Source organism: Mytilus californianus, unplaced genomic scaffold (genome assembly GCF_021869535.1).
Source record: "Mytilus californianus isolate M0D057914Y unplaced genomic scaffold, xbMytCali1.0.p SCAF_7, whole genome shotgun sequence".
NCBI classification, from domain to species: Eukaryota; Metazoa; Mollusca; class Bivalvia; order Mytilida; family Mytilidae; genus Mytilus; species Mytilus californianus.
The window spans coordinates 5224912-5249799 of record NW_026262723.1 but is presented as its reverse complement, the minus strand read 5'-3'; the positions used below and the strand labels follow the sequence as shown (position 1 = coordinate 5249799).

The window sequence follows — 24888 nt, the reverse complement described above, 5'->3', positions numbered from 1 at the left end:
TTGTGTCAAAAACTCGTTGGAAGTACTTGATAAATTGCATGCTTATATTGGTGATTTCAAATCTGTTCAAAGTTTTGATTTTTTTACCCTATATACCACTTTGCCTAATAATCTTATTAAGAAAAAAAATCACACACCTAATTAAATGGGCATTTAAAAAGTGAGAATGTGAATATATATGTTCTAACTCTTTTAGGTCATTTTTTAGAAACAACAAACAAAAGGGCTATGTCAATTGGACCTGCTTTGATACTATAACTGCCCTTGAATTTTTACTAGACAACATTTTTGTTCGCTATGGAGATTCTGTATATCGTCAAGTTATCGGAATTCCAATGGGGACTAACTGTGCATCACTTATTGCGGACCTGTTTCTGTATTGTTATGAGTTACAATTTATGACTAAAATCAGCAAACCCATCGAAACAACATCTGATACAAAAATTTAACAACACTTTTAGATATTTGGATGATATATTGGCTCTCAATATTGACGACTTCAGTATGTACACTAAAGAGACTTATCCTGCTGAACTGACTTTTGATAAAGCTAATACTAACAATGAACACTGCCCTTTCCTGGATCTTGATATCTATATTTTTAACAGGAAGCTTAATACCAAAATTTATGATAAAATAGATGATTTTTCATTTCCTGTTAATTATCCATTTTTAGATGGTGACGTTCCCTTGTCACCATCTTATGGTGTTTATATATCTCATCTTGTTTGATTTGCTCGTGTATGTAACAACGTATTTGATTTTAACGAAAGAAATCTTTGTATTACTGTAAAATTACACCTGGGTTTTCGATATCATAAACTAGTCAAAACGTTTACTAAATTTTATCATCGGTACAAGGACATCATTCGTAAATATAAATTAACATGCAGACATCTTATACATTCAGGTATTTCACATCCAATCTTTTATGGTAATATTCTTTACAAAGCACAAAAATGTCGGCATTCACCTCAAAAGCTAACCAAACCTTTAAACAGACTTATTCAGAAGGGATATAGTTACGAAACTGTTGTCAGGTCATTGAAGATGGCATATTTTGGTATTAATATTGATTCTAATATGACGTTCTATTATCGTAAACCAGTATACTCACAATATATCTACCTTTAGCGCAAACGCAGTAATACACAAAAACTGATGTTCCGTGTTACGACCAACTTAATTATACTACCTGATATTCTCAATTTTCTACATCAAAACCTTAAGTTTATGTAGGCCAAGATTCAGATACAATATATTTATCTCTATTCTACAGCAAAATAAACAAATCAGTCCATTTCAATTTATTTTTCATGGTAAAATTTCATAAAACGAAAATTCCACGAAATGATGTTATTGTCTTGGCATGGCAACGAAACAAGGTGACGTCACAAGTATGTTTTCGTAAACAAAAAATCAAATGTAAATACCGGGCGTTTTAAAGCTTCTTGTCCGCCTCAGAACGAGTAAAATTACATTGGAAGAATATATATAAGTGAAAAATGCGATTAAAAAAAAATATTCATTGAATTATATGATATTACTAATATTATCAAAATTGGGTAAAACGGAACAGCCAAAACAAAATTGTATGTATAGGGCTTTCACGGTTAACAAAATTACTGAATTTGTCCTATTAGAATCGAAATAATTCATGGCAGCCATAGATTTGTTTTCATTTAACCATGGGTTGGGCATTTATATTCGTATTTTACCCCTCGCTAACGCTCAGGGTAAAATAATCAAATATAAATGCCCAACCCATGGTTAAATGAAAACAAATCTACGGCTGCCATGAATTATTTCTTAATTCACTCATAGGGTCTTTGCATCGGAAATAAAACATTCGTTCTAAAACCAGTTATTGGCATGATACGGGTTATGTTATTCTCATATATTTTATGATGGTATGATACTATAAAACCCCTAACGGATTGTGCTTGATTTTCATATGATGAAGACATAATCTTTCAATCAGTTTAATTGAAGTCTGCTGCCTGTCAGTAACTACTAGTAGTCCTTTGTTAATTTATGTATCGTTATCATTTTGCTTAGTTTCTTTCGTTATCCTTTCTGACATTGGACTTGGACTTCTTTAAAACTGAGTTTTTCTGTGCTGTATGTTTCTTTATTCTACATTGGCTAAAGGTATAGGGGGAGGGTTGAGATCTCACAAAACATGTTTAACCCTGTCGTATTTTTGCGCCTGTAACAAGTCAGAAGCCTCTGGCCTTTGTTAGTCTTGTATGTTTTTTATTTTTAGTTCATTTATATGTTTTGGAGTTTAGTATGACGTTCATTTTCACTGAACTAGTACACATTTTTATTTAGGGGCCAGCTGAAGTCTGCCTCTGGGTGTGGGATTTTCTCGCTGTGTTGAAAACCCACTGGTGGCCTTCGGCTCTTTTCTGCTCTATGGTCGGGTTGTTGTCTCTTTGACATATTCCCCATTTCCATTCTCAATTTTATTAATATTTATATTACATTTAACATCTTGTCTTGAATATGTATCTAATTTGTGGCTGGACAGTAAGCATCCATCCATCCATCTTTGCTATGGTACTAATATAATTGAAGACGACAGTGTGTTTGGTTATCAATGTAGTTTGGTTACAGCTACTTTTGTCTACATTACTGATTACCTGTGGGGATCTAAATGTAACTAGTACCTACCTGCTGGTAAGACTGCCAGACATACTTATTGCTCCCTGGTGGTCTGGTGCCTAAGCATGGACCATTTTCTATAAGCAAAATGATGATACTGACATGATTTAATCAACAGAAAATGCCAAAAAGTTTAAATTGTTAAATAAAATTTGTTAGAAATCTGTTTTTTTTCCAGTTTTATTATTTAAGCAAATTAAATATCTGAGATAGCTTATTCAGTTTCCAATCTGGAGATGTGAAAAATCATATAAATTATGTATTGAAAAGTTGAACATATTGCAAGCGTATACTTTTTGCCATTTCATAAATTCGAGTTTAATAATTTAGTATACTTCTTAAATTCATAAACCTAATGCATTCACATTATTATGGTTTTTAAGAAATAGGACATAAGGTAAAATCTAAGCTAGGTGTCAAATAAAATAAAATGCTCCGCAGGGCGCAGCTTGATACGACCGCAGAGGTCGAACTCTGAACAGTTGGGGCAAGTATGGACACAACATTCAAGCTTGATACAGCTCTGAATTTGGATTGTGATTAAATATTTGACACAGCATAGGTTTCTGACACAGAATGAATGTGGTCTAAGAACTTAAAAATTTTAAATTGGACATTCACCTATTATGGTCCAATATCCAAAATCTAAATACATGGTTAGATTCAGCATATCAAAGAACCCCAAGAATTCAATTTTTGATGAAATCAAACAAAGTTTAATTTTGGACCCTTTTGACCTCAATGTGGACAAAGTTGATAACGGGGCCCAAAAATCAAAAATCTAAATACATGGTTAGATTCAGCATATCAAAGAACCCCATATATTCAATTTTTGTTAAAATCAAACAAAGTTTAATTTTGGACCCCGATTTGGACCAACTTGAAAACTGGGCCCATAATCAAAAATCTAAATACATGTTTAGATTCAACATATCAAAGAACCCTAAAAATTCAATTTTTGTTAAAATCAAACTAAGTTTAATTTTGGACCCTTTGGACCTTAATGTAGACCAATTTGAAAACGGAACCAAAAATTAAGAATCTAAATACACGGTTAGATTCGGCATATCAAAGAACCCCAATAATTCAATTTTTGATGAAATCAAACAAAGTTAAATTTTGGACCCTTTGGACCTCAATGTGGACCAATTTAAAAATGGGGCCAAAATCCAAAAACTTAATACACGGTTAGATTCAGCATATTAAAGAACCCCAAGAATTCAAGAATAAAACCCCATTGAAATTGATCAAGAAATAAGCAATTTATACGAAGTATCTTCTTTTGCACAATACTGTGCAATTGAATATTTCTTGCTATTGCGCAATACTGTACAATTGACAATTTCTTGCTATTGCGCAATATTGTGCTATTGGATATTTCTTGCTATTTCGCAATACTGTGCAATTGAAGATTTCTTGCTATTGCGCAATACTGTGCAATTGAAGATTTCTTGCTATTGTGCAATACTGTGCAATTGAAAATTTCTTGCTATTGCACAATACTTATTATATAATAATTTACACATCCTGTTTGGTGTTTATCTCCTACCATATCATTATTATTTGCTTTTAAATATTAATCAGAAATAACCAACTTAAAATGAAAAATTTTAAAAGAAAAAAAAAAGGAAAGAAAAAAAAAAGAAGAAAAAAAAAAATCCCCCCTCCCAAATTTTTTGAACCCTCTTATGATTCATCACCCCCAAACTCAATACCAGCCTTCCCTTTGTGGTATGGTACCTTGCAGTACAATTTCAGAGAGATCCATACACTTGAACACAAGTTATTGTCTGGAAACTAGAAAAATGCTTATTTTTGGCCCCTTTTTGGCCCCCAATTCCTAAACGTTTCGGGCAATTACCCCAAACTCAATTCCAGCTTTCCCTTTGTGATATGGAACTTTGAAGTACAATTTCAGAAATATCCAAACACTTACACACAAGTTATTGTCATGAAACTAGAAAAATGCTTGTTTTTTGCCCCTTTTTTGGCCCCTAATTCCTAAAATTTTGAGGCAATTACCCCCAAAATCAATTACAGCCTTCCCTTTGTGATATGGAACCTTGTGGTACAATGTCAGAGAGATCCATACACTTACACACAAGTTATTGTCTGGAAGTTACAAAAATGCTTATTTTTGGCCCCTTTTTGGCCCCTAATTCCTTAACTGTTGGTACCATAACCCCCAAAATCAATCCCAACCTTCCTTTCGTGGTATTGAACCTTATGGTAAAATTTCATGGAGATCCATTCACTTAAACTAAAGTTAGAGTGCGAAAACCAATGTGTCTTCGGACGACGCCGGACGACGCCAGACGACGACGACGCCAACGTCATACCAATATACGACCAAAAATTTTTTAATTTTTGCGGTCGTATAAAAATCGACTATGTATATAAACTGGTTACCTACATGTACAACATGTACATTAATTGTCCTTTTGCAAATGCATAAGAATGCTTCTTGCCTTTTTGGGCTACAAAATCCATGTGTTTAAACATTCTTTGCTTAACAAATTTTCGTCTCAAAGCATTCCTCAATTTAAAAGAACAGAGAGCCATCGTCCCCTGCGTTGTACATATTTTATCAGTTCCGTCCTGGACAAAATTTTTTTTGTTCTTTAAAAACTTTTTATAAGTATCAAAGAGAAATGAAGGTTTGAAAGCTCTAACAATGCAATTTTCATTGCGATAAATATTTCCAAGCGATCATGATACTTACTTGACATTTGTAATCCACGTTTAAATCCTTCAAATGTCGTCTTAACATCATCATAGTAATATTCTAACAATTTACCATCTCTACAGAACTTTGATATACGTGACCCATCCTGAAGTAAAATTAAAAAGCAAAATATGAGTTTAAGGAGATGTAGGGTATATTTACATCACTGAGACAGCAACCCAATGACCAAAAGACATCTGAGGGGTTAATGCTGATGTTTGACCACCCTTAAAGTTGAACTCCTGATAAATTCTTATGAATGCATATTTGTTATGTTATATGGTATAGAAATCAGTTGCATTCTCATAGAAACAATGATAAAATACTGTTAGCTGAATAGATTTGGATAACACCTAAAATTACAAAATTTCTTAATAACATGAATAATTTGTAAAGTGTATGACTGGTGAGGGAGATGCCAAGAAAGCAAGTCTCACAATATATCTTATTATTCTTGAATAAATGTTTGTGATGATAAATACTACATGTACATAAATACTTAAAGGGAAACTTCGCAAAAAAATGAAAAATTGATATTATGTTCATTATGTATAAAAAAGCACAAATTCATAAATATTAAAGTTTTATTCTGCTAGATAAGAGATCACCATCGATTTTAAATTTAGAGTATCAATTCTCCGCATGCGGCCATTTTGACATCCTCCCTGATAGAGACCACGATATATCTATAAACCACAAAGGACCAAAACAAGCAGTAACCTAACGCAGCCGTAATTGAGTGTATATATCTTGTCAAGCGTACGGTTGTTTTATCCGACAAGGAAAGCATAAACAGTTTCCCGGGTCAAAAAAAGATTATAATAGACATGGTTGTGCAACCTTTCCTAACTAACTTGATACGGAAAAAGTAATTATATATTTTTTTTTAAATAACTAGTGTTTTCAAACTGTTTTTTTTTAACTAAGTTTTTGAAACAAGAAATTTTAATGGAAATTAGTCAATAGTCAAAGTTCAAAGTCATAAATAAGTGTTCCGTGTAAAATTGTTTTCGAAAATCTAGTTTGTTCATAATTCTTTTATGTAATAAACTTATTTAAATAAATTCGGACCTTCCCTTATCTGATCACTAGCATGGCTAAAGAAATCCCAGAGGTATTGTGAGGTGACACGTCCAGGTATTCAAGCGATTTCCTGTCGGGCTTTAAAACTCTTATTACACAATTACATAAAGCAAGTTCGTGCATCACTTCAATTCTGAGGGTATTGATCAGTGTACACGGCCGACTAACTTGCCGGTAACTTTCCATTTTGAAACTATCAGGTGTAATATACATCTTTGTCTTGCGTGTCCGATAGTGATATACTAGTCATTACTAAACTCATACGCTTGTTTATAAATAACATTTCTGGTGTAAAGAATGATATTTATGAAAATCGAAATGATTCCAAAAAAAAGATGTGATAAAATAAAAAATCTATTTACATATTTTCCAAGGGTAAATTGGGCAAAAATGTAAGTATATACTCGTTGTCAATAAGTATGGACATTTTGAAACATACAAATATTGATTTAACAAAATGTACGCACTTGTCGATCATTGGTTTATACGCCTAGATAGAAAGTTACGGAACTATAGATAGTCGCAATTTAGAATATATACATGTAAATTGAATATACCAGAGAAACATCCAGAACCAATCTGATTTAAATACAGTTCGATATCTAACTTGCTTTGGTTCATCGAAGTTATGGACATAGTAAAATCACAGATTTATTTTTCAGTAAGATTATTTTGAACAGTTTAAGAAATTCGTCATCATCACAATTGTTGGGTATAATGTATAATAATGTGAACATGGTTCTAAAAGTACCGGTGTACCTGATGTCAATTTTCCTGTTCCGACATGCATGTAATATATATGCCACTGAACGTACACTAATGATCCCCAAAAAGCCTATTTGAAGAAATAAAGAAACTTCACTGCGGATAGACTGATAGTAGTTGTATTAACGTTCGGTCAGCTAGAGGGTTGATTAATTTATTTAGTTAGCTTGTGGTGGTAATAAACCATTCCCAATATTGCACTAATGCATAAAATATCAAATGAGAGTAATATAAGAGAAAATATAAATACGAAAAGTCGCATATCTGGTACAAAAAGTCTCACCATGAACTATAGGATTTTACGTACGATTGTCATTCTTAATCGAAATAACGGACAGTCATTTAAATACATGCATGTACGCTGTGATAAAAAGGGGTGTCGCAGTTGCATATTATTCATCATAAATCTATTTCAAGTTTATACTTTCCTGTTATTTTTATAAGTTAACGCAGAGACATGTATACATCTCTAGCTAACGACAATCAACTATATAAATATCTGAATCTGATGTGATTTACCGTTCATCATCTCTTTCTTTTTCTCCATTTTTGTTATTTTGGCAGGAATATAAACATTGTAAGATATACTGTTCCCAGGTTTGGGGGGGGGGTTGGTTGGAGTTCATGTCTATTGAAAGTTACAAAATAAGAACGGTGTATTTATGAATTTACAAGAAGAATTCTGTTCTTGGACGTAGTTTTCCTCTTTTTTTTTAGTTCAGTGATTTAAATTGAGAAAAAAAAATCTAGTCAGAATTTAAATTAAATCGTTCCGGCAATCCCCCACCTAAGACGCCTCTAAAATCATGAATGGTCATGCTTCACAATCATCAGAATTTTCTTTGCATTGGTACATTCTGTATCAGTAGTGATTAACCTTGACATTTCTTGGTATAACAGAGCTACTTGTATATTACCTGTATGTGGTTAGGTGATCTTAGTTGACGTCCCATGAGGTCTTACGTATACAGGTTCTCATTTATAATGGTTTCTGATATAACAATTAGGTTTTATGACATTCACACTTCTGCATGTTCTGTATACCAAATTCTTATCTTTTTTCAGACCGAATGAGGATGTGAATATTTTCCAGGAAAAATATTGAGTATCAAATTAATTTCAGGATTTTTTTTCTTTCTTGGTATTAAATCACAGAAATTTAAAGAATATACTGCTTGTCCGTTTTAGGAGTATTCTTTTCAGTTTAAACAGACGCATATATGTCTCTGGTTTAGAGTGGGTTTATGAATAAATGATAAGTCTTGCAAAGGTACAAGATATAAAGCACATTGAAAATTGATTCTGCCGGTCTTTCTCCATTCAAAAAAGGAAAGCTGATGTTAGATTGATTCTGTTAATTTTTTAAAACATCGTTGGTCAAATAGCTAAAGAATTTATACGTTGTGAGATTTAGAATATTTTAATCAGGGCATTCCCGATTAGGTAAATGTAGATCGCTTTGGACGGACCAATTATATTAATCTAACTGATAATTTTCTCTGCACATTTAAATAAATATTCAAGGTTACCGATGATTATTTGAAATAGTACAGTTTTGATTTATACGCTCCTTTTCGTGAGCCATTTTTATCTATAAAATTATTTAATTGAAAGTCATTCAGAATTTCGATGTTACAACAAATTGATCACCTATTTATTAAAAAATTGAGCTAACGCAAAATATTAAAATATATATAACGGCGATTCAGTTATTTTGCCACCATATTCCTCCCCAAATAATTAAAAAAAATATCCTGTCTCAAACCTGCACTTCTGTTTTATCCTTTTTTTTCCCCAATGTTTTTCATACTTACAACGGTGAACCCTTGAGGCCAAACAAAACTCTTGTGAAGATCAAAAGATTAAAATTACATAATGCTAATCTTTTAATAACCGTGAGTTTAACCACGCCTTTACCAGGTGGTGTCATTATAATACACATGCATTGTATTTACACAGTACTAGACTGAAGCAAGGATTTGTATAGTAAGACAAATCCCGGTCGACTGAAGTAATAGGTGAGAATACAAACATGCATTTTTATTACACTATCAGTTATATATGTTTGTTCAACATATCCGTCGGAAAAAAAATCATAAAAACATTCTATTGTATGATATACTTTTATTACTATAATCATATCAGAAATCCTTAAAATATAAAAGGTGCAATTTAATTTTAAAAGTTGCACGGCTGATCACTTTTCTTTCTGAATTATTATTTGGTTAATAGCTACGCCAAAAGTCGTCGATGTGCTTTAAATCGTGTTATAAGATGATTAACGAACAAGACTTAAAATGAGATTAATCCACTCCCGGCATGCAAAAAGACTTAAACTACTTCACAGAAGTCAGGAAGTTCGAATAAATAAAATTAATAATTCCCAATTTTCTTCTTTATTAGTGTTCATATCCAGATAAAACTTGGTGAATATGTTTTTTATGGTATTATGAACATAATAAGATGATAAGTAAAAAATCGCGAATTTTCCCTTTAAAAGCATTTTTGCTTGTTTCTGAATCCTGTTTATTTCATGTATCAGATTTGTATACTATGTATTGATTTATTCGAATAAAATATTGTTTAAACTAACTTGCTACATGTAAACTAAATACTTTGACTGAATTTGCACATTGTCCTGAACATGCATGAAATATTTGCTACTGGACGTTAAGCAACCAACAATCAATCAATCAATGAAATTGCATGGATAAGCTGCTATAAAATTTAAAACACAAAGTGTATTCCTTCTACCAATAAATCATAGCACAAACCTGTGGGTGTTGAAAATTGCTCTTTAGCATGAAATTCTGTCTGGGTAGTTAGAATGTGTTAATTAGAATTTTTTAAAGATTTTATTATGTTTACCTCTAAGATGTTAGCCTGGTCATTTATATCTATAGGTGGTATAAGTGGCTCTGGTCGTGTGGCAATGTAATAAGTGGCGGCAGCCGCTGTAACAGCTGTCACAGCCCCTAATGTTACACCTAATGCACCTCCAGTATCTCTTAAATGCTGCATCTGAAAATAAACAAGATAAAAAATTTTTAACTCAATATGTTTGATCCATATCATTTCCATTATCGAATACTCTTTTACTATACTCTGATTTCTCACGTCATTTGAACGTTTTATAGGTTAATTATAACTCGATCAATGCATCTTTGAACTGATAAAGTAATTGCGACTGGTTGACATTTTTCAAACACCCGTCTTTATTCTTATGTACATCATGTACATAATCCAACCCTGCCTAAAGAAATATATTAATTTTATCAAAAACATTTATTGAAGCAGTCATAAGGAAGTTATCCCAATTAGAATATTCATCCCTTAGCTCAACGTATTGACGTAGATTTTTTGTCCAACAAACACACAAATGACGTCAAATAACGTCACCTAAAACCAAACACTTTGACGGAAAGATAATGATTGGAATCAAGTATATTATTCAAGTCCAGACTCTTTTAATTTCAAAAGTTTGTTTATTTATCCTCAAGTTATCTGAATATTTTGACTTCTGACTATCATATACTGTTTCATTTATTCCTATAATTAAAAATGAATACTTTCATGTACAATGACAATTGGAAATAAAATGTAAGAAGAATTTGTGTCTCACATTTCTCCAAAAAGGGACATTTTCAATTACCAATTTCAATACCAATACAAAATAATGCAGTTCCCAAGGGGATCTAACATTTTACTTTTGATTGCACCGAAATTTTATTTGCCCTTTTTGTGGTTGAACATAACATTGCTTTTAATGTAAACGTATTGCTAACCTATTCACTAGCTTATGCTTCCTTAAAGTAAAATTGCGACTAATTTGACAGTTTCAGAAAAAAAAAACACTAACATAAACAATAAACTGCTTCGTCGAGCGCAGCTGGATACGACCGCAGAGGTCCAACCCTAAACAGTTGCGGCAAAAATGGACACAATATTCAAGCTTGATACAGGTCTGAATTTGAATTGTAATTAAATATTTGACACATTATAGGTTTCTGACACAGAATAAATGCAGTCAAAGAACTTGAAATTGGTTGTATGATTTGAATTTATATTCAATTGAAAATTTCTTGCTGTTGTGCAACACACTGTGCTGTTGCTCAATACTTAGTAAATCTGTTTTCAGACTATATACAAAGCATTTGCAAAATAAATTGTGACCCCCAATTTTTTTCTTTAGAAAAATTGACAATTTCTGAAATCTTGAGGAAAAAAAAATTGACCCCCCCTAAAAAAAAAATATTTGAAGAGAATTTTCTTTTTCTAAAATGTGGTACAAATTAAGAGACATCCATACACTTAAACACAAGTTATTGTCTGAAAACTAGAAAAATGCTTGCTTTAGACCCTTTTTGGCCACTAATTCCTGAAAGGTTTGGGCAATTACCCCCAAAATGAATCCCAACCTTCTACTTGTGGTATTAAACCTTGTGGTACTAGAAAACTGAAACTAGAAAAATGCTTGTTTTGGCCACTTTTTGGCCCCTAATTCCTAAACGGTTGGGACCATCACCCCCATAAACAATCCCGTCCTTTCTTTTGAGGTATTGAACTTTTTGTTTAATTTCATGGAGATCCATACACTTAAACTAGTTATTGTCCGGAAACCAAATGTCTTCTGATGCTGCCGCCGCCGTGATACCAATATGCGATTTTTTTTAGCGGTCGTATAAAAATGCCTAGAGCCCATACTGTGCAGAAATATTTGTTGAAAAGTGTAGAATGGATAAATAATCCATGATTCTAATAACTTAAATAAGTCCCTATGAAGCAAAAATAAACAACTAAAAATAGACAAAAAGCACCGATATAAAAGTACTTGTAGGCACTGACAGCTATATATAAGGCAGATTTTACAGTATTGTGTTCTGCCTCCTACTTCCATGATAAATAATTAAAGAAGGCATTACACGAAAAAAAATTATATTTTCTGAAAATTTATTATCAGTAGATCATAATTCTTCAAAAAAGGAGTAAATAATGTAAGAGATTATTGAATGGTTGCCAAGGAAACAGGATACCCACATTTTCTCCTTTTGCACCCTGGTCCAAAATTTCATTAATTTTGGTTTAAAGCCTTTAACCAGCAATAAAACCAAAATAAATTCTGAAAGGTAAAGGGTTTAGGAAGATATTCAGCATCTTTCACATTACTATTTCTAATATATTAGTGGAAAAAAAATATGTTTAAGATGATGGACATGTGACATATGGAAAATGGGACAAAAGTTTATGTTTTTCAAAGTAAATGACATCTAATACACAGTAAAAAGAATTGAATAAGTATAAAGTTGCATGTGTTGCCAATATTTACTTTTTACTAGTTTAATTTGTGCCAGATTCTTAAAAGAAAACATGTTTTGAATTAAGGCTGTTGCTAATGTGACGGAGACAAAAATGATTAACGTTAGCGACATTTGGACATGTCACATTAGCAACAGCATCTTTAAAAAATAAAATGTATGCACACAGTCGTGCTTTATAAATGCTTTGAGTAATTAAATTGTACAGTCTGGTTTAGAATATCTAAATATACAGAATGTCATTGGCAGGTTTACTTTGTATCAAATGAATACACAAGAAACCAATTTGTAATAGTAACATTAGCAACATCTTCTTCAGTAATACATTAAGAAAATTTGCTATCTAGATGGGTCGCACTAAATAGGGCCAAAATTGTTACAGGAGGTGAAAAATAAGATTCATGATATCTTTATCGAAAAAGTTTTCAGATGTAACTGAATGATTCTTCTAGATCTGTTCATATCTTTAGTCGTGAACTGAGATGTTGATATGATATGAGTACCAAATGCAATAAGAACTGTTCTTTGTACCAGACTGACACACCAGATTTTATGGATGGATGGATTAATTATTGTTTAACGTCCAGTGTCAACCTAGTATGTGCACATCAGGACGAGAACAAGTTGATGTAATATGATCTCTGCTTTGTACTAGACCGACACGCTTAGATGGATTTTCCACAAAGACACATGTATTATACAGACTCTGTTGCCTCTGTAAGCTGACCTTTGCTTTTACTCCTAGATGCTTTTGGCTTGGATGAGAAGCAGCAAAGACCCAATTTTAATGTCTTATTTTATCTGGCTACGAATTTAACCTGCAACCTTTGGCACTCAAAACAGAAGGGGGATATGGATTATTTATGAAGCACAAGCCAAAATGCCCATGTAATGTCTACCAAGAAACATCAAACAACATAAGAATGAACAATTTCAAATCAATTCGCAGTGAAGATGGAAATACCATAGTGATCAATGCCTCAATGACTTTCACCATGGATTTTGGTAAAGAAAGTCTTTTGTAGTCTTCAGAACACCTTGCTTTGCCCATTTAATTCATGATGCATTTGCATTCAAAAGTCGAAAATACTGCCTAGACTAAGAAGCTTAAAAATATTTTAATGTTTGAAAAAATTATCGTCTCTGTTAGTTCTGGAGGACTGCATCTGAAAGAAAATAAATTGAAAATATTACTGGTATATGAATACAATTTAAAAAATGAACAACTATTAAAATTTTTAAAATGTATTGAAGTACTGCCTTCAAATTTACTTCAATCAAGACATAGTTTTTTGCCGAATGCTTTCAGTATATATGGTAATTAAAGATATGTTGTCATCATTAATTATAGCTAGAACAGTTCAAGTTACCATCTTCTTTTAATGATTACCCGAGATTATGCTAAGATACCCCTGAAAATCAAATGTATGTTTACCATTTGGTAAATTTGTCAGTGAGCAATGACTTTTATGCCAATTTTGACAATTTTAAGAACTGGACTAATTTTGGCAATTAATGAACTAAGTTGTTATTATAAAAATAGAAGATGTGGTATGAAGCTCTTCGAAAAGGAAAGACTATTACCTTCAAATATATATAGTAATGAGCGCCCCTTCATTACTATATTAGACTGTTTTAATTTTCTTATATAACATCACATCAACAATATACTGTCCCAAAGTAACGATCGCTACATAAAAATCTGTCCATGTTATACCGTTCGCATCAAATTATTAAAAGAAATGTATTTTGATGAACTAGAAGACTCAACTGTACGTAAAATATGGTCAAATCTCGTTGGGAGATGAAAAACCAAAACAAAAGTTTCTTAATGTGACATTTAAATGACATTACTTGATTCAACGTTTTGTTGCGAATGTCTTTTTGATGGACGGAATACAATAAAGGACCTCGTGTAACGATATAACAGACAACTTACCTTCTTTGCTTTCCCATTATGTGAGGGAACCGGCTCCGCATCCATTTCTGCAAAGGGCGATATCGTAACTCCTATACAGGAGAGTTACAGATCTAAATATATATTGCTCACGTGACATTGATTTGGACGGAAACGTAGAGCAGTAACGTTCGCAAAAACTAAAACAGCCAATGATATTGATTCCGAAAGTCCTTTGACCCCCTTTCGTCATCAAAATTTAATGTGATTGCTATTTATATCAATTATTTATAAAACCCGAGTTAAAAATAACAACGGGCCGTCTGAGAACCAACAAATAAATTGCGATCGTAACATACCACAATGGACGAAAAAGATGTGACGTTCGCAATAATATTATTAAATTACCTTTTTTAGCCTTTACCAATAAAAATGTGCCTTAGAATTATAATTAAAACACAAAAGAATACTTTTTATTAAAATATAAGTCCATGTTATTAGGCTCCACTTAAAAATAATACTTTAAAATTCCACTCCAAATAAGCTAGATGTCAGTCAAGTAGGTCACAATGTCTATTCAATGTCCAATATTTTGAAATTGAAAACCCACTAATTCTAACAAAAAACATAAACACAGGGTGATTTTTATTTTTATTTACTCAGAAAGACACCTTTTATTAAATAAAATAATGCATTACTTCATTTCACACTCTGTTTCACAGTTTCAGCAATACCTTTTTTGATGGATACAAAAAAGCAATACTTCCTTTTTATTGTAAAATCTGCCATATATGTAGTTCAAAGCCAATGTGAAACAATTCAAACAAGAAAACTATTGACATAATTTAAAACAAAACAATTTATAAAACACAAATATGACAGAAATGAACAAATGACAAACACTGTACAACAGGCTCCTGATTTGAGAACGGCACATAAAGAATGTGGCAAGGTTAAAGTTGTTTGTGAGCGTTCATCTCTTCCCTTAGCCTGGGACAGTGTTGTAAAACAGCATACTATCAATAAAATATCTTCCATTAATCATTCAGAATAAGCTCAGGATTAACCTGTCTTGATATATAAAAACATTAACATGAAAGCTGCCAGCTGAGAGTCTCCTTCATTCAGAGAGGGCCAAACAAAATCCTGGATTCCTGACACGTTTTTATCATATAGATGCGCTTTTCCGCATACTGTGGGCGACCTAATAACTAAATCAATCCTGCACATGTATGAAAATTATCCCAAAACATACAAAATGGATTAATCGCAACCTTATCCTGGATTCATTGCCTAGTTAACTTTTAAATTTTCAGGATCGGAGCTCAATATTTGGAAAATTTTAGTAAGATTCATTTGGCCAATAGAGATGATTTTTACAGGCCAGAAAGCAATTTTGCAAGCCTGGGCTGCTGCTGCTGTGCCTGTGGTTAAGTGTGAAGACTGCATGCAGTGTCCAAAGCAATTTCCTTATTTAATGCCTACCCACTGAGCTGGGGCTATTACACTAACATATCAGTCCTGGCACTAAGCGACCAAATACGAAAATCGGTCTTGACACTGCAATTTTTCCCAAAACTGGCAATAGGGGTTATCCTAGTCGACTAGGGTTATCCCATCCCATGGCCATGTGTTGTCACGGAATAGAAGTTCCTTCATAATATAAGTTCCAAAAGGAAAAAATATTCTGGAATACTATTTCCACAGGAATAAATATTACAGTATTTGTTCCTAACGGAATAAATGGTATAGAATATTTGTTCCAACAGGAATATGACATTGTTTATAACAAAGTCTCCAGTGGAACTTCTGTTAGGCGGAACAAATATACGTTGACAGTGTAAGACACCTTACTAATATATGATTATTTTCGTTGATGTGTCAATTTACGTTTTAAGAGTCCTGGACAGCAGTCTGTGATCAACAACGGTGGACTTTGGCCAATGTTTATCTCAGTGTCACATTTTACTGGTACTAAATAGCAGTTTACGGTAACAAAACAAAATTCTTCGGAAACCAGTATTTGGCGGGAAGTCTATAAAATCTTGATTGCTGTCCGACCAATCATGTAATATTTCCGTAATAATTAATTAATAATGAAGTCGTACCTGAAATTTAAGAATTCATCCCACTACTGATCGTCTGCTCTAAGGGAGCTACCATTTGATTTTATTTCTAGTTGTAATCTCTGTCCTGCCTTTTTATTTTTCACTCTATAATTTAAGGATGACAATTTATGTAAAAAAAGTCAGGATAAACTAAGGGTGCTACCATTTGATTTTTATGGAGGGGCTAGGATGAAATTTGAAAAAAATAGACAGGACAGGAGTTTTGTGTAAAAAAACAGGCAGGATGAGTCATTTGCAAAAAAAAAAGTCAGGACGACAATTTAGGTAAAAAAAAGACAGGATAAACTAAAACAAAAAAGGCAGGACCGAATAGAGTGAAAAATAAAAAGGCAGGACAGAGATTACAGTTTAAAAAAAAATGCAGGACAAAATTTTTCATCCTAGCCCCCTATTATAAAAAAAGGCAGGACCGAATAGAGTGAAAAATAAAAAGGAAGGACAGAGATTACAACTAAATAAAATGCAGGACAAAATTGTTCATCCTACCCCCCATAAAAATCAAATGGTAGCTCCCTAACATTAACAATCCAAGAAAATGAGGTCAAGGTCAGATAAACCAAGGCAGAAATACATGTACACTTTTAATACAATAATTCCATACACAGAATATAGATGACCTATTGCTAATAGTATAAAAGAAACAGACCAAACCATGGAAATTCTATATTGACCAATGAACCATGAAAATGAAGTCAAGGTCAGATGAACCCTGCCAGACAGACATACCTTAAAATCATTCCATGCATCAAATATAGTTGATCTATTGCTTAGAGTATCTAAGAAACAAAATAAACAATGAAAATGAGGTGAAGGTCAAATATGATACCTGCCAGACTGACATGTGCATCGTAAAATATTTCCGATACACCAAATATAGTTGACCTACTGCATACAGTATTAGAAAAACAGACCAAAACACGAAAACTTAATATTGAGCAATGAACCATGAAAATGAGGTCAAGGTCAAATAAAACCTGCCAGACTGACATGTACATTGTAAAATATTTCCATACACCAAATATAGTTGACCTACTGCATACAGTATTAGAAAAAAACAGACCAAAAAAAAAAACAACATTGAGCAATGAACCATGAAAATGAGGTCAAGGTCAAATAAAACCTGCCAGACTGACATGTACATCGTAAAATATTTCCACACCAAATATAGTTGACCTACTCCATACAGTATTAGAAAAACAGACCAAAACACAAAAACTTAACATTGAGCAATTAACCATGAAAATGAGATCAAGGTCAAATAAAACCTGCCAGACTGACATGTACATCTTAGAATATTTCCATACACAAAATATAGTTGACCTACTGCATACAGTATTAGAAAAACAGACCAAAACACAAAAACTTAACATTGAGCAATGAACCGTGAAAATGAGGTCAAGGTCAAATAAAACCTTCCAGACTGACATGTCCATCATAAAAATATATCCATACACCAAATAGAGTTGACCTACTGCATGCAGTATTAGAAAAACACACCAAAACACAAAAACTTAACAATGAGCAATGAACCTGTGAAAATGAGGTCAAGGTCAAATAAAACACATTGTCAAGAACTAATTTGTGGACCGATTTTGATGAAATTTATAATGCTAAACGCACCCAAATGTGTTCAGTTTTTTATGGTTAACATGAAATATTTTTATTACATATCTTTACTGACAATTCATTATTTGTAAATAAATATTGAAATTAAGTGTATTATTTATTTCCTATATACGCATATGATTTTTTTGTGCAGAAATTCATGTTGATTTCTTGAAAAATTTAAATCATAAATTTATTTCCTACTTTTTCAAGAAACTGAAGACATTTCTGTATTCCTAAACAAATCATAAAGTGTATATCGACAAGTAGTAGGTATTCCTATGGGCACTAACTGTGCCCCTTTAATAGTAGATTTATTCCTGTATTGCTATGAATCTCATTTTATGACCAAACTCAGTAAAGACACGTCATTGTTACATTTGGTTGATACATTCAACAATACATTCCGTTATCTAGATGATATTTTTTCATTAAATAATCCAGAGTTCTCTAATTATACTACCGAAATTTACCCAATAGAACTTACTTTAACTAAATCTAACATAAACAGCAGCAGTTGTCCTTTTCTAGATTTGGACATTTCAATCTCTAAAGGAAAACTCCATACGAAAATTTACGACAAAAGAGACGACTTTTCATTCCCTATTGTTTTCCTTTTTTAGACGGCGATGTTCCTTTGGCTCCATCATACGGTGTTTATATATCCCAACTCGTTTGTTATGCCCGTGTGTGTAGTGATGTCATAGATTTTAACAAACGTAATCAATGCATCACTAGTAAATTATTAAGTCAGGGTTTTCGTTACCATAAATTACGTAAAACTTTTACTAAATTTTTTCATTGATACAAAGATTTGATTAGTGAATTTGGCTGATTTTAGTCTGATGCATGATTTTTTATTATTGTTTTTGGCTTTTAATTAGCTGTCAGTAACTGCGAGTACTCTCAAATTGTACTTTCTTGTTTTTTTTACCTGTTGATACTAATTGTAATGACTTTTTGTTATTTAATGTTATTCAGGGTTATATCTGGTCTATATACCAGCTTTGATAAGTGTTTGGTATTACTATAAATTTTCACTTCGTACTATGAACATCAAAATTATTTATTTTGTAAAAATATTTCCTTCCTCTATTTGAACTGTACACGTATATCTAACAACAAAATTATTTTCATTTACCTGTGTTTAAAGTTATTGCAAATGGCTGATATTTTTGTTCGAGCATATTGTTTTTCTTAAATTGTTTAACATTTCATAGCGGTATAAAATGTTACTTTTATTATTCTTCCCTTAGTTTATTTATTTTGTATTTACATTGTATCATAGGTCAAATTTATTTGTTCAGTGTATGTTCACTGGTGTTATTATGTCCTTTGATTGAGTTAAGCTATTTCAGTTGATATTTTATAGTGTGTCTTTCTATGTTGTGATGTTACACTATTGTTTCAGAAAAAGGGTGAAGGTTTGGTACCATTAAAACGTTTAAACCCGCTGTATTTGTTTGCACCTGTCCTAAGTCAGGAATCTGTTCAGTAGTTGTCGTTTGTTGATGTGGTTCATAAGTGTTTCTCGTTTCTCATTTTTTATAAAGATTAGACCGTTGGTTTTCCCGTTTGAATGGTTTTACACTAGTAACTTTTGGGGCCCTTTATAGCTTGATGTTTTGTGTTATTAAATTTGACTTTGACCTATAATGGTTTACTTTTATAAATTTTGATTTGGATGGAGAGTTGTCTCATTGGCACTCATACCACATCTTCTTATATCCATTAGAAGATTTATTAAAACTGTATTTTTATATGAATTTCCAAAAAGTGAAACAGCTTTGACCTAAGATTATAGTTGTGACATTCTTACAGTCTCAATCAAGACAACTGTTAGAAAAGACAAGTCTCTTGCCTCGCCAGACAAACTCGGCAGATCCATGATCTCATAGTAGTGTTTGTGATACCCCTTGTCAAAACGAAGTTGAATTCATTTGAAATGGCGATGAACATTCAGTGTCTCGCCTACTTTTGCTGTTAATCGCAGGCTCAACAAAAATGAGGAAAAAAATTAATAAAAATATTCCTCTCTATATACTATCTTTTGATTGTATTAAAGTAGCTTCTGTCCAAGTTTGGTAAAAATCCAGGATAGTTTATGAATCTAATAAATGTTTTAAAAACTTTAACTGCAGACTGTATGTAATGTTAACTGGAAGAAAAACTAAGTCCATTTATAAGTAAAATAAGGACAATATGGAACAAAATTTTAACAAAATTTCCTTCTAGATACTAGCTTTTAATCATAAACAAGCTTCTGTCCAAGTTTGGTACAAATCCAAGATAGCTTAAGTTGTTAAAATTTTAAAAACTTTAACCACAGAGTGAATGTAATGTTAACTGGCAGAAAAACTAAGTCCATTTATAAGTAAAATACTGAAAAAATTATATTTTTTTTTACAAAATTTACTTCTGGATACTATCTTATGATCATAAACAAGCTTCTGTCCAAGTTTGGTAGAAATCCAGGATAGTTTAGGAAAGTAAATAAAATTTCAAAAACTTTAACCACAGAGTGAATATTTGTGGACGTCGACGTCGACGAAGGAATGTAGGATCGCTATGTCTTGCTTTTTCGAAAAAAGTCGAAGGCTCAACAAAAATTATTGTTAACCAAACATGAAAATAAGGCCAAGGTCAGATGTACTTCATCAGACAATCATTTTCACCTTACAATCATTATGTACACCATATATTGTTGACCTTTTTCTTAAAGTATCTGTCGTGAGAAACAGACCGAGAACAGACCTAATCATGAAAACTGAATGTTGACCAAATGTTGCTGGATAAGCCAATCAAATTAAAGAATTTTTTGTATCACACTCTGTGCAGTACGTGTGATATGAGAAATATCTCTTCAAGTGAAAAATAGACAACAGGCAACAATTGTAAGAGAAATATCCTAATGTAACACATAATAACTGTCAAATTAATGTGTAAAAAAAACACACTTTTAAATGGTCATTGCACCTTAAAAATAGAGTCAACTAAGACAATGGTAAAATGCCAGATGAATCCCGACCATAAGGCAACTGCGTACCAGATATGGATTATCTAGTTCTTCTACAGTCTGCATGGAAAATGAAGTTTTATACAAAGAAGCCTCCATTTACAAATTAGATCATTTTAGCATTCTTGTTCTATTTAAATCATTGGCAGCCAATCAGGTAATCATCAAGTCCAATGTAATATATTCTGTAAGGTAATGCATAAAGTATCATTTGTGTCAAGTCTTGAACAGTTCTAAAAATTTAAAGAATGATGACACAAATTTAGTGATGGAAATGTATATCAGCTGTAACATACCCTCGACCACAGAAACCTCTTCCCCCTTTTTTGGGGACTCAAATAAAATATAAGATAGCTTTTCTAAAATAATTTTATTATTTAAATAATTTATATTATTTTCATGCATCATAATTACAAAATACCCAAATGAAACAAGACACAATCTGCTCATCACTGAGTGAGGTGTGTATAAATATGAAAGAAATTATAATACTAATTAGTTTTTGGTCACCTTTAAAAGTAAAAGGAGGAAAAGGGTCTGCATCATGGGTTATAGGTATCATTAGTAAAATATCAAAAGTATACAAAAAAACTGACAGCGCTGAGGATTCTTAATTTCCTGAATACCAGTTTTCAGATTGGTTGTTTTAGAAAATCATGTCTGTTTTCAGATGCATGTACTAAATTTTGTTACCCTTAGGTCATATCAAAGAATTTTGTTTTGCTCAATAAATGAACTAGCTTGAGGCTTTCCATTACTTAATACCAAACTTAAAATAAATTTCTAGAATTCCATAAAATATATGAATCCTCAGTTTGTCTCATACTTTTGAAAAAGGCAGTTCAAAAATATAACAAAGGAAAACTATGGTAAATACTACAATAAAAAGGCATAAAAATACACAAATCAAGTAATTATTTCAGTCTGATTTATCCATTAGGAAATGTGCAATAGTAAACAAGTGTTTCATCTGTTTGCTCATCCATCTACAACTTCCATCCACAATTAAAGGATTAAATGGACTTTGCCTAAACTTTCAAATAATCTTCAGTATCTGTCGGCATTGTGTACATTTTTTTCACTTCTAAAGGTTCTCCAATCGAAGAATGGACTTATCCATTTATACCCTTTTATTACTCATATTGAAGGATAGGATGGTTCAGCTGATATGAACATAGGATTTAGTTAGAGCTGATTCTGCATTCATAAATCTTGCAATTTGGTCAATCTTCAAGGACTGCATCAATATTTATTTATCATTCATTTTCTATTTTATCCTCCTAGAACAGTTAACAGCATAAAAATGTCAGATCTCATTATGTAAACTAATATTTTGAATTGCATGTACAAGCAAAATCTATTAACTCAATCATATTAATTAAGGCTTGGTATAACAAGATTTGACAATAAAAACAAATAAAATCACTAAAAACCACTAAAATAATATAAAACCAGATAAAACACAAATCTTGTTATAGCAAAACCTTATGAAATTTACATAAAAGCTACCGTGGTAATATATTAGTGTCAAAGCCAAATTTATTTTGAATTTTTGTTAATGTTATGAAAATTTTGTCATAATGAGATCCAGCTACTAAAAACAAGATTAAACTAGAGGCTCTAAAGAGCCTGTGTCGCTCACCTTGGTCTATGTGAATATTAAACAAAGGACGCAGATGGATTCATGACAAAATTGTGTTTTGGTGATGGTGATGTGTTTGTACATCTTAATTTACTGAACATTTTTCCTGCTTACAATTATCTCTATCTATAATTAACTTGGCCCAGTAGTTTCAGAGGAGAAGATTTTTGTAAAAGATTACTAAGATTTACGAAAAAATGGTTAAAAATAGACTATAAAGGGAAATAACTCCTAAAGGGGTCAACTGACAATTTCGGTCATGTTGACTTATTTGTAGATCTTACTTTGCCGACATTTATTGTTTTTTACAGTTTATCTCTATCTATAATAATATTCAAGATAATAACCAAAAACAGCAAAATCACCTTAAAATTACCAATTCAGGGGCAGCAACCCCCAACAACGGGTTGTCCGATTCATCTGAAAATTTCAGGGCAGATAGATCTTGACCTGATAAACAATTTTACTTCATGTCAGATTTGCTTTAAATGCTTTGGTTTTTGAGTTAAAAGCCAAAAACTGAATTTTACCCCTATGTTCTATTTTTAGCCATGGCGGCCATCTTGGTTGGTTGACCAGGTCATGCCACACATTTTCAAAACTAGATAACCAAATGATGATTGTGGCCAAGTTTGGTTTAATTTGGCCCAGTTGTTTCAGAGGAGAAGATTTTTGTAAAAGATTACTAAGATTTACGAAAAATGGTTAAAAATTGACTATAAAGGGCAATTACTCCTAAAGGGGTCAACTGACCATTTCGGTTATATTGACTTATTTGTAAATCTTACTTTGCTGAACATTATTGCTGTTTACAGTTTATCTCTATCTATAATAATATTCAAGATAATAACCAAAAACAGCAAAATTTCCTTAAATTACCAATTCAGGGGCAGCAACCCAATAACGGGTTGTCCGATTCATCTGAAAATTTCAGGGCAGATAGATCTTGACCTGATGAACAATTTTACCCCATGTCAGATTTGCTCTTAATGCTTTGGTTTTTGAGTTATAAGCTAAAAACTGCATTTTACCCCTATGTTCTATTTTTAGCCGTGGCGGCCATCTTGGTTGGTTGACCAGGTCACGCCACACATTTTTAAAACTAGATACCCCAATGATGATTGTGGCCAAGTTTGGTTAAATTTGGCCCAGTAGTTTCAGAGGAGAAGATTTTTGTAAAAGTTTACGGACGACGGACGACGGACGACGGACGCAAAGTGATGAGAAAAGCTCACTTGACCTTTCAGGTCAGGTGAGCTAAAAAGAAAAATATTCAAAACTAACCTATCCTTCACATGATAAAATGATGGTATGAGAAGCTTCTTTCACAAATTATTCAAAATATTCAGGAGGTCCATTCATTACAATTGGGAACCTAAAAATTTCATTATAAAATAAAATACACTCAGCCATTAGTTACAGAAGATAATCTGAAAGTTTCAATGAAAACCTTCCAATAGTATATAAGCTGTGGATGAGAGATGCAGATGATGGACAAAGAAACAAACAAATGTTCTCTAACAGCCCTTTTCATGCTCACCACGAGTGCAGAAGGTCATTGGATTTGGTCCCCAGCTGGGTCAAATCAAAGAATTGAAAATTGGTATTTGATGCTCCTGTGCTAAGCATGCAGCATTTAGGAGTAAGAGCAAAGGTTGGTTGGCGCCGAGTCAGAATAATGTGTCCGTGTAGAGTTACATGTATTCCTGTGGACTGTTACCTTGTGAACTAGCACTTTAAAAAATCCAACACAGCATGTCAGTGAAGTACAAAGCATGGTCTATATTCATATCACCTTATCATGTTCTCATTCTAAGATTTTATGCATTTAATTTGCCACTGGACATTAAACAGACATTTTCCATCAAAAAAAAAAAAAAAATCATTTTACAGGTTCCTGATTAATCTTGGATGGGTAAATAATTCTTTAGAAGTTGAGTACAATCCACAAAAAACAAACCTTAATTAATCCCTCAAAATATAGATAATGATGAATGGGAAAAAAACAAAAAACCAATCACATAAAAATAAAAAAAAAAAAACA

At 32.3% G+C, this 24888-nt stretch overlaps 1 protein-coding gene across 3 annotated transcripts in view; it reads right to left on the bottom strand.

Annotated features, from left to right (window-relative positions):
* LOC127709890 (long-chain-fatty-acid--CoA ligase 1-like) overlaps nt 1-16428 on the bottom strand; it is a 69260-nt gene extending 52832 nt beyond the window's left edge. For all 3 annotated transcript variants that reach the window (XR_007985847.1, XM_052215569.1, XM_052215570.1), the window contains exons 1-4: nt 16343-16428; nt 10109-10261; nt 5390-5498; nt 2677-2744 (exon numbers count right to left, since the gene is read on the bottom strand). Coding sequence is in view for 2 of the 3 variants with exons in the window: in XM_052215569.1 (XP_052071529.1) it covers nt 2677-2744; nt 5390-5498; nt 10109-10261 (330 nt within the window). In the remaining variant the exon portion in view is untranslated. The remainder of the gene's footprint in view (nt 1-2676; nt 2745-5389; nt 5499-10108; nt 10262-16342) is intronic.
* Nucleotides 16429-24888: the final 8460 nt, after the last annotated feature.